We start from the raw sequence: 10,924 nt of genomic DNA on the forward strand, positions 1-10,924 counted from the left end.
CAGGATCAGCGCCTCCTGCAGCTGGGACTGGGACTGGGTTAGATCTAGAGCTGTCCCCAGGGCTGGCGTTATGTGTCAGCTTGTGTCTAGATGTGCCGATGCTCTTGGACAGATTTTAGGTGCATTGGGAGAGTGATGCTGCTCGTACCGGTGGATTCTTCCCGCGCAGTAACCCTTGTTGCTTTCTGGGCTGTGTCTGAGCGTCTCTGCTTAATGGTGGAGGCCCAGGTCTGACGTCCCAGAGGACGATGAACTCCCACCAGTGGCCATTCTTCTATCCCCCCTGTCCTGATGGACAGTCTCCCCCCGTCACGCACTGCCACAGCCCCCTCAGAGACCAGAGGAGCCTGGCAAGAGCCTCGGTATCTTGGTGAGCCTTATTCCAGCGACCAGCTGCTCGGCCGTGTTGTACTGGGATACCCTGGTTCCTTTCAAGAAATGGATGGATGAGAAACCGGGCACGTCCAGCTCGGTTCATTGGTGGCAGAAGAAACATTTCATTTACTATAAGATCTGGTCTCCGGGGGCTGACCTCCCCTCTATCTGCGGCTGGGCCTCCCCTGTCTCCTCCTGCCATCTCCTGATTGGCTGCTGCCCTCCGCGACCTCCCGCTCCTTGACCACCACGACCTCTACGGGCCGCCCCGGGGGCAGCGGCGAGGCCCGCGAGGGAGCCGGGGGGGGCAGCCTGACGTGGCGCACCACATGACGTGGCCGTGGCAGGGCCCGGGGGGGGCGTGGGTAGCTGGGGGCGCCCGGGTAGGGGAAGCTTAGACAGGGAGGGGGGAAGTGGAGTCTGCGCACCAGGGCAGAGTGTCGCAGGATGGGAGGATGGGGGGGGGGCAGGGGGGGAGCCCTTGGCACCGCAGGAGGGGTCTCCATCTCCGGGTTGAGGTCCAGGAAAGCTGGCGTCACGCCGGTGATGGCACTGATCTGGTAAGCGTTGTGCCAGTCGGTCGCCGCTTGGCCAGGCTGGAAGGGGCTCAGGAAGGTGTCAGGGGGCACCCCCCACACAAACTTCCGGAGCAAGGACAGCCACCAGCCCCCCGAGATGGGGCTGAGGGTGAGGCGGGGCCACAGCGCCCCCAGCGCCCGCAGAGCCTGGCGGTTGGCGGAGCCGTACGGGTGCCAGTCCTCGGTGTGGTAGAGCTGGGAGAAGAGCAGGTCGAGCCGCAGGGCCGGGTGCGCCTGCAGGAAGTGGGTGAGCGCGCTCGCACAGCGGCTGGGCGGCTCCTCGCAGGGCGTGTAGTTACTGTACAGCGTGACGTAGCTCACATTGTCATAGACTGACAGCACAGAGCGGAGGTACCTGGAGAAACACAAGCACTTACACAGAGCCACACTGGCATGCAGTTACACTGGCATGCAGATAAAGTACCACACAGACATGCAGATACAGTGCCACACTGGCATGTGGTTACAGTGCCATGCAGATACAGCGCCTCACTGGCATGCAGTTACAGTACCATGCAGATACATTGCCATGCAGATACAGTGCCACACTGGCATGCAGTTACAGTACCATGCAGATACATTGCCATGCAGATACAGTGCCACACTGGCATGTGGTTACAGTGCCATGCAGATACAGTGCCACACTGGCATGCAGTTACAGTACCATGCAGATACATTGCCATGCAGATACAGTGCCACACTGGCATGCAGATACAGTGCCATGCAGATACAGTGCCACACTGGCATGCAGACCCACCCCTCTGCCCCAGCGCCTCACCCGTCTGTGTCGAAGAGCAGCGCTTCAGGGTGCAGGTGGTACAGGGGGCAGCTGCTGGCCTGGCCCTTCTGCACCAGGGCTCCGGTGGCCGTCCGCAGCTCGTAGAACAGCAAGTGAGTGTTGGGCCGCGTGGGGCCGTAGGGGAACCCAAACGCCTCGTAGAACTGGCTGTAGGGCACCCTGGCCTCTTCCCCCGTCCGGATGTGGTAGGGGCACTGGGGGCACCCCTGGGCATCAGACACCCAACAGGGGTCAAATGGCACGCAGTTCTGGCCCCAGCCAGCCATGGCACCTCACTTTCCTGATGGGAAGGCCGGGAAAGTGTGTAATAATAATCAGTCACTAGGTCAGTCTTGTACTTTGTGGAATAGAATATATTCACCTCAAGGCAAAGGTGCTGATAGACCTCAGCAATCAAGTAGTGCTATAGACTGGTTAAGAGCACTAGTTCCCGGTCCAGGTCCTGGAGGAACAATATCTCTTCTGTTTTTCTTGTTCCAACTAAGTTCTTAATCACTAGCTCATTGATTCTAGTCTTCTATATCGGACATCTTTGTAAATTGGCTTTCAGCTCTTAAAAAGTCAAGCAGGATTTCGAACTAGTTTAAACCATGTACCAGTTTCTAAGTTTCAGAACTGCACTTTTTCAGTTGTGCTGCCTGAAATGTAACTGACTGGATCCCAGCAGAAGGAAGAAATACTCACTGTGCTCATGTCTTATACTCTGTCACTCTCTCTGTGGGCGTGTCCGATACAGCGTCTTTCTCCCTGTGGGTGTGTCTGATTCTCTGTCATTCCTGCTGTGAGCGTGTCCGATACAGTGTCATTCTTCCTGTGGGCGTGTCTGATTCTCTGTCAGTCCTGCTGTGGGCGTGTCCGATACAGTGTCATTCTTCCTGTGGGCGTGTCTGATTCTCTGTCAGTCCTGCTGTGGGCGTGTCCGATACAGTGTCATTCTTCCTGTGGGCGTGTCTGATTCTCTGTCAGTCCTGCTGTGGGCGTGTCCGATACAGTGTCTTTCTCCCTGTGGACGTGTCTGATATGATCAGTCTGACCTGTCTCTGTTTGAGGAGAGCCTGTGTAATATTCTGTGTGCTGAAGTTGTTTTGGAAAAAGGACCCCTAAAGCTGTTTTTGACACACAGGACTGACCGAATAAACAAGTTAAATAAAAGTCTAAACAAACTCGCAGGTCAATTAAGTCATCAATTATCACTGAAAATGTAGATCTTATCTGGAATGAATACCAGGAGACAGTGTCCCTCCAGGACCAGTATTGGAGACCATCTATTTAGAAGACTGACAATACTCCAGTCTATGTTCCAGGGTTGATGAATCAGATGTTTAATTTGTCTGTAAGAAAATTCCAGATATTACTTTGTTCTTAAAGCAAGGTTATTACAGGTAGACCTCTACATTATGATTGAAACAAACTTTTTTAGAACCCCAGTTTTTTTACTACTAATCCATGGATTAAATAAATATGCTGACATTGCTGATTAAATCGACTGTGCTCTGAATGTAGTGGACCCGACAATAGATTATGAACGTGTGGAAGTGAAGAAACCTCCTCCAGTCTATTGTGAAGCCATGTCGGGCTCAGAGCAGTGATTTACTAACTACTGAACGGGTGGGAGAGCACACAGCACACAGAGTGCCCGGCGCTCTCTGTGACAGATGTACTGTTGCCACGGCTATGGCAACACCCCAGGCATGCTGGGCCACTCTGAGCAGCGTTCCTCCCCTCTCGCCCTCTGTTTGCACAGGCGGCCGCTGTGCAGGCTCCACTGTTCTCATTCTCGATTGTGATGCAAGCGCTTTAAAACTGAACATGATACTGATTTTCACTACAGCAAAAGGGACTGGCTTTTGCAGGAGCAGTGAGGAGTGGAGCCATTAGCAGCCATTAGACCTCTGATTTGCCTCATCTTCGCAAAAGGTATGGTGACTCAGTTAGATGCATCATCTATTTTTGTAACCGGCTGTAATTGAAAACAAAATACCATGGTCAATTAAGTTCCTGCATTTATATAGCGTTCTTCATCCTGGAGGTTCCCAGTGTTACTGCATAGAGGGTCAGGTGCTGATGTGAGAACTTGATTCACCAAAAGAATTAAGTGGAAATGTAAAGAAAGTGGAATGGTATAAGCCAACAGTGGAATCTAGTTAGAACATCACCACTCTCTCTAACAGTGCAATCTTTCTACAGAACAGTGTGCAGTTATTACACTGGAACATTGGTCTGGAAATTCTGGTTGACAATGAAGAGTGCCACTTACTGGTCAGCCAGTGCCAGTGGTTTTCCTGGGAGGTCTCCTAGCGCAGTACTGATCAGGCCCAGCCCTGTTCAGCTCCTAAGACCTGATGAGATCAGGCTGCAAGGCAGCACTGCAGTGCTTCATAATCTTGTAACCCCAAGTTAAGCTGCATCTACATGTAGAACGTTTAAGACATTGAAAACAATCTGACCTGTTTTCAACATATAAGAAACGAAAATCTCCTTGCTCGTGTGGCGGAGCTAGTTCGGGCACGGTGACGTCATCGCCCTCCCTGCGCATAGCAGGGACCTCAGCCGCCTGGGCTGGGGGAGGTCTCCTTTAGCTCATGCGGCTGACTCTCTGTTGTGTTATGCCAGAGACCCAGACTCGCGCCCAGGTGTTGCGGGACGAACTGGCGGGGTGGAGTGGCGAGGGCATGAGCCCGCGCGGAACCGCGACGGTCACACTCACATTGGGCAAAGGGCCATGGTTTTTTGCAGTGCAAAGAAGTTTATAGCAATATTTTTGCAGTGCTAGTAAATGAAGCAACAATAAAACCGCAGGAAGTGAAATGAAGAATAAAAAGTACTAATCCGGGACTAATAGTGAAACAGGAATCCGTGGAATTGTGGTAGATGTTACACAAAGAGTAGCGGGGGCCTGGAACAAGCTGCCCAGCCATGTTGCTGAAGAATGTACTTAGGTGAGGGTCCCTGCAATCCTTCAGTAAGCACCTGCATGAGACCCTCAGCTCAGTAAGCAGCTCAATCAGCCTCTGCTCAGCCTGTCTCATGTGCTTGTGCTCTAAGGACACCAGCATCAATGGCATCCAGACCCGTGCTAAGAGCAGTGTGCAGGCAGGCAGCTGAATTTGTTAACTGGTCCTTTGCCTTTTTATGCAGTGTATTTTGTTTGAAGCAAAAAGAATTGGGGGGCTGGGGTTCTGCATAGTGTGACAATCCTGAACTCAGTTTCAACTGGTAATTACCACGGTAATCTTCACGTTCAGTAGGTCGGGTTTTAGCAATTTGAGCAATTTAGCAACTTGCTTTTTTCCCTTCTTGCAGTCTGTTTGATGTTGTCTAGTGTCAAAAACATCTTCTGTATAATGTTCAAGTAGATAGCTGTGTCAGCATGCGTAGGCTGCAAAGGAACACGTAAAGCTTTATCCTATGCTGAAAGGAAAAGACAAGAGACACAATGTTTCGGCTGTGGAGCCTTCTTCACACACCTATATATGATATATATATTCCATATATAATATTTCTTATAGCCTCTTCCCTCAAAGGGAATTTGAACTCAAAAGATTCCTACTTTTTGCTCTATTCCCAGTTACATCCAACCTGGTTTTTCACCCACAGCACACCACTGCCCCACCTTTAACTGGTGCTTGTCTCCTCTCCTGTCCACCGCTCCTGTCCAGCTCCGTCTCTCCTGGTGTGTCTCGCCCCCCGTCTCAGATTGTGTCTCATGTATCTTGTGTCTCATGTATCTCCCTCCTCTCTTGGACTCTTGACACCTTCCCCTCTGCACATACAGGAGAGGTTTTGCTCTGCAAAAGGACAGAGGGATAACAAATAATTTCTCTGGTATCTGTGCTTCCTTCTCTGGCCTCTCTATATCCTAGTCTACCTAGTTCCCTCTCACTCTGTGTCTTTTTCACTTTGTTTCTCTCTCTCTTCCTCTCAGCTTGTTGTGTTTGCCTTGCTCAGGAGCAGTTGATACACAGCACCATAGTAACATTCATAGAGCTCTGAGAGTGAAAACTGGAGCTGAATCAGCCCATGTCCCTGACTCTCTTTCTGCCGGTGTGGTGACTGTCTGTCTGACTGTGTGTGCACGGCTTTCTGTGCCTGTCTGTCTGACTGTGTGTGCATAGCTGTCTGTGCCAGCCTGTCTGTCTGACTGTGTGTGCATGGCTGTCTGTGCCAGCCTGCCTGTCTGACTGTGTGTGCACGGCTTTCTGTGCCAGCCTGTCTATCTGACTGTGTGTGCACGGCTGTCTGTGCCAGCCTGCCTGTCTGACTGTGTGTGCATAGCTGTCTGTGCCAGCCTGTCTGTCTGACTGTGTGTGCATGGCTGTCTGTGCCAGCCTGTCTGTCTGACTGTGTGTGCATAGCTGTCTGTGCCAGCCTGTTTGTCTGACTGTGTGTGCATGGCTGTCTGTGCCAGCCTGCCTGTCTGACTGTGTGTGCATGGCTGTCTGTGCCAGCCTGTCTGTCTGACTGTGTGTGGCTTTGTGCATGGCTGTCTGTGCCAGCCTGTCTGTCTGACTGTGTGTGCACGGCTGTCTGTGCCAGCCTGCCTGTCTGACTGTGTGTGCATAGCTGTCTGTGCCAGCCTGTCTGTCTGACTGTGTGTGCATGGCTGTCTGTGCCAGCCTGTCTGTCTGACTGTGTGTGCATGGCTGTCTGTGCCAGCCTGTTTGTCTGACTGTGTGTGCATGGCTGTCTGTGCCAGCCTGTCTGTCTGACTGTGTGTGCATAGCTGTCTGTCTTTCTGTCTGCCTGTCTTTATTCCTGATTCTCTGTGTTCCCGAGAGACTGTCTGTGTGTGTATGTCTGATAGTATGCGGGCCTGATTGTCTGTCTGTTGTTGCACAGGGTTAAGTGACTAACTCCTGCGCCTATAAATACAAGGAATTAGTCAGTTTTTGTGAAGTATTGAAAATCCACCCTTGATGTATGAATTGAATCTCATTAATCATATAAATATGTGCTGAAATTCACTCAGTGATAACATATGCTGTTTTGATAAACAAATTAACTATTCATTAATAATTAATATTGTTGAACATATTCTACAGAATGCACTGACAGCATGTGACTCAGACAATCGCTAAGTGGTTTTCCATTTTCAGCTGTTGGTATAAAAATTGTTTACAAACCAGTGGCCGGCTCTCATTTTGCAATTAACAGATTAAAGGCTGGCATTAAGTGATATCTGGCGGTTTAAAATGTGTTTAAGGGCAGTAACATGGGGAAACATCTTTAACTGCTCATAGTCTCCGCTCATAAGCAGTTTTTCAGTTGTATGTTGCATATCTGTGTTACCAGCTGCCTGTGCAAATCTCTCTTTCTATCCACTGTGCCTGTGTCTGTGTATCTGTCTCTCTGTACACAGTGACTGTGCCTGTCTGCACACTGTGCCTGTCTATCTGCCTGACTGTGTATCTGTCTTTCTGTGTACCAGACTGTTGGAAAGTTTGTCATTCAGAATGTATAGATATTTGCCAAGGAGAGGTCTTTTTTCCAAACTGTCTCTTTGATTGAGGTTTTAATTGTCCTGCTCATTCCGGAGCTAGGAACAGTATCCCGGAGAGACTGGGTATTTACTTCTATCTCTGTTATTCTATGTCTTTCTGCTCTGCTCTGTGTGTTACTCTTACAAACGAGAGGAGCCATTCGGTCATATCTAGCCTGTCTGGTATTTAGTAGCTAATTGATCCAAGGATCTCATCCAATTTTTTGAAAGAAAGCAGTGTATCTGCTTTGACAGCAAAGCTGCATAGCTTGTTGCATACTTCCACAACCCTTTGTGTATAGTTTGACATGCATTGCCCTATTGTCTCTGCTTGTCGTTGTGTCCCCTGTTTTCACTGTTGGTTCTGAAGAAGTCCACTAGGCTGACTATCGGCGTTTTTGAGTGCTTGAATAAGGTCCTGTCATGACTACTTTTCAAGTACACACTGTCCAGAAAGGGGCTGTGGGACTCAGGGAAGTCATGATTGTCCAGATCAACTGTCCAGCTTTTCAGTGGGACAGGGCAAGGGCGAAGGTTGTAGGTGAGAGGTGGTGGGGTCACTGGCTGGATTTCGGACAGGCCAGCGAGAGAGACAGGGGCAGAAAGGGGAAGCAGGCGGGATTCAGTGGGATTCAGTGGGATACAGAGCTCAGGGAGAGGCAGAGAGAGAGGGGAGGACACAGAGTGAGTGTTTTCCTGTCAGGAAGCTGGCTGTGAGTCTCTGTGTGAAAGGAGACACTCTGACACGGTGATCCCCAGAGCGGCGCGGCTCCGCGCAAACACTTCCGCGCATTGTTCTGCGGCCTGCGAGGAGCCCGGGAGACTGGGGTCTGGCCCTGTTTCTGCCGGGGGAAAGCTCTGCCGCTCGCCGGGAGCGCAGTGGGCTCGCCGGTCCTGTCTTGTGATGGGCGGTTCGTGTTCTGACCGGGGGTCTGTCCCACAACGATGGCCTACACCCCACATGTGGTGAGTAGCCTCGCGACTCCCGTCTGCGTGCGTGTGTGTCTCCCCATCTGTCTGGGCTAGCTGGCCGTATGGGGGACACTCTGCTGGGCTGGGGTGGTAAAATCAAGGCTCTGAGAACAGCCTGAAGTCAATTCATTGCGAATTAATTTTGATCAATTTCCAGATCTTTAATTTGGGAAAGCACCTTCCTCTCTTAATAATGTCGGACAGTTCTGTGTAGCAGAGTCCAATCCTGGCGTTGAAAGGCTGGTGTATCTGTGGGTCTTCACTGCAGCTCGGCTTTTAACAGGCTAAGCCATCTGGACAAATTACACAGCTTCTTCAGCGTCGTCCACTCAGGTGTCGCTGCTTTAAAGAGAAGACCCGCTGACACACCAGCCCCTCACAGCTGCTTCGAAGATGTAGAAGTACTGTTGAGCAGAACATCCCCGGATTCATTGCAATTTGCCAGTGCCGAGTCAGGTCTTGAAGTGCCTGTCATTTTTTATTCAGTGTTCTTCTCTTCTCTGTAGGCCCCTTGACCAGGTCGTCGCTGTAAATAGGGATTTATTCTCAACTTTCTTGTCTGCTTAAAGAGAGGTTTCATATTTGAGCGGTCAGTGTTGGGAGTGTGCCTGGAGGCTGTCATTACACCAATGGCCATAGGAGGGCGCTAAACGACAACGGATAAGCTTGGGAGGGCTCGATTAGAGTTGAGCTTTAGCAATTGATTTCAGGATGTCACTTCAATACTTATATTTCTCTTTCTTCACACCTTTTCTCTGTGTGTCTGCCATCTCCCAGATCAGCAGAACAAATTCTTAATTGTTTTTAATTTTTAATATTTACAACAACAGAAGTTGAAAAATAATAACTCCTAGCATGGTTAGGCTGATGTGACTGTATTGCTGCAATCATATTTATCTAACTCCAGCTTCAAGAGTGAACTGTATTCAGCATTTACAGTGTATTGATGGTTTTGCGGTATTTACACTGTGTATCGTCACAGAGTAGTTTTGCAGTTCGTCTTGGCTGTCAGTGATATGCAGCATGGCTACAGATAAGCTCTGGGGTGGTTTATTTCAATGGATGTAGGAGCGGTGACTGTCAGGGTGTTCGTGAGTCTGTGAGGGTGAAGGGTTGTGTGCAGGTCAGGGTTTATCTGTGCTTAGTGCAATGCCTCTGCATACACAATTTGTTTTTGCAGTAGTAGGTTTGTGTGTGTACATCTGCAGTGAAAGTGCAGTGTGGGCTTAGGACTCGCTGCTTAATGTTGCCCCTTAGCTGCATAATAAAAGGATTATTTGGGATTATAAATAGCAAGGAAAGCTGGGAAAACCACAAAACAACCTTTCCCAGGCCAAGAAAAAGCCAGACGTGTTTCTATCAAGCAGCCACGCTTTTACACACTGTTGCCTATAGGTGCTGCAGAATGCTGTGTCTCTTTGGAGGCGTTTCATCTTTTTGTAACAGTGGACACCGGCAGGGGGATCTTCTGTTTCCATTCAAGACCAGTGTACTTTGGGCCAACAAAGCCCAACTCAGGCAAACTCAGTCAAACCCAGTTAAGTCCATCACAGTGCAGCCTGCCCCTTCCAGTCCAGACCAGTCCATTGAAGAACAACCCATCCCCTCAATGCATATCCAGTGCACTCAACTGCTGTCAGAGCCACGTTCAGTCCAGTCTTGCACTGCCCAGTGCAGCCATGTGATGTCCAGTCTATCCCAGACCAGCACCTGCTCTGCACACTATACGGGTTTTACAATCAGGCCTCCAAATAACTCTCCCAGTGGTTTGTCAGTGGCCTCACTGGTGACCTCAGCTCTTCAGGCAGCAGGGCCCCCCACACTCTAGCTCTGCAGCTGCAAACAGCTGTCCCTGCTGAGCTCCCACCCCTCTCAGGCACACGAGTCCTGCTCCTCACCAGGGCAGAGGGAAGCAATTGTGACACACGTGCTTGGAGTCTGGACACGCTGGGACCCCAGCTCCCAGGACCCCATGATCACACTGGCGTTGCACAGCTGCAGTGATGGGGAGAGGCTGTCGGTGAGAGGCAGTAGTACCCTGGGCGAGAGAGAAAGAGGCCTGGGGATAGCTGGAAGGGTGAGAGAGGTAGTGTCTCTGCCTGTGTAAATGATTAAATCTCAGTAACAAAGTGAATTAATTGACGGTATAGAACAAAATGGTCAAATTCCGAATTAAGCACAAAATCATGAACTTTGCTAAAGTAAGTTGCCATGCTGTCGAGAGATCCCAAGAATCGCGACGTGATGCGACCCTTCCTGCTCACTAGTCACCACAATGACTAGTGTACTGTGATGTACGAGCAAATAAGTACAGGTCGTGCAGCAGATGTTTCACCGCAGGAAGTTTCCAACATGATCTGCACGCAGAGTTATCAAGTAAGTTCCATTTATCGGCAAAACTGTCTCGAGAGCAATATTCCTGTTGGATTCAAATGTATTCACAAGCCTGATTGTTTACAATGTAATAGGGCTGCTCCACGTCACCAGAAATGTTATTATCTCGTTCTGAACCTCAGAATATCGCCTTGGGCATACCTGCAAATTTCATCTATTTTGTGATGTTAATTGGAGCTCTTACAGGTTACTGTGCATATTTTACTTTCATTGTGATTTGACATGCACTCATCAAATGCCGATTCTTTCTGATGCTGAAATATAAGAATAGCATTGCAGCTCCCCTTTGAAGCACACAGACCTGGCAGTGGACCTGGTTATTAGTAC

The 10,924-nt window shown here is 49.8% G+C and overlaps 1 protein-coding gene across 1 annotated transcript; it reads right to left on the reverse strand.

Moving 5' to 3' along the window:
* Positions 1–539: 539 nt before the first annotated feature.
* On the reverse strand, positions 540–2,018 carry LOC148823892 (putative deaminase APOBEC-4). The gene is made up of 2 exons (XM_088928164.1): positions 1,732–2,018; positions 540–1,308 (listed from the first exon to the last, which is right to left on the reverse strand). The coding sequence occupies exons 1-2, from the start codon at positions 2,016–2,018 to the stop codon at positions 540–542; spliced, it is 1,056 nt and encodes a 351-aa protein (XP_088784290.1).
* Between the last annotated feature and the right edge of the window lie 8,906 nt (positions 2,019–10,924).

The sequence above is a fragment of the Atractosteus spatula genome, chromosome 11 (genome assembly GCF_055471065.1).
Source record: "Atractosteus spatula isolate fAtrSpa1 chromosome 11, fAtrSpa1.hap1, whole genome shotgun sequence".
Lineage (NCBI taxonomy): Eukaryota > Metazoa > Chordata > Actinopteri > Semionotiformes > Lepisosteidae > Atractosteus > Atractosteus spatula.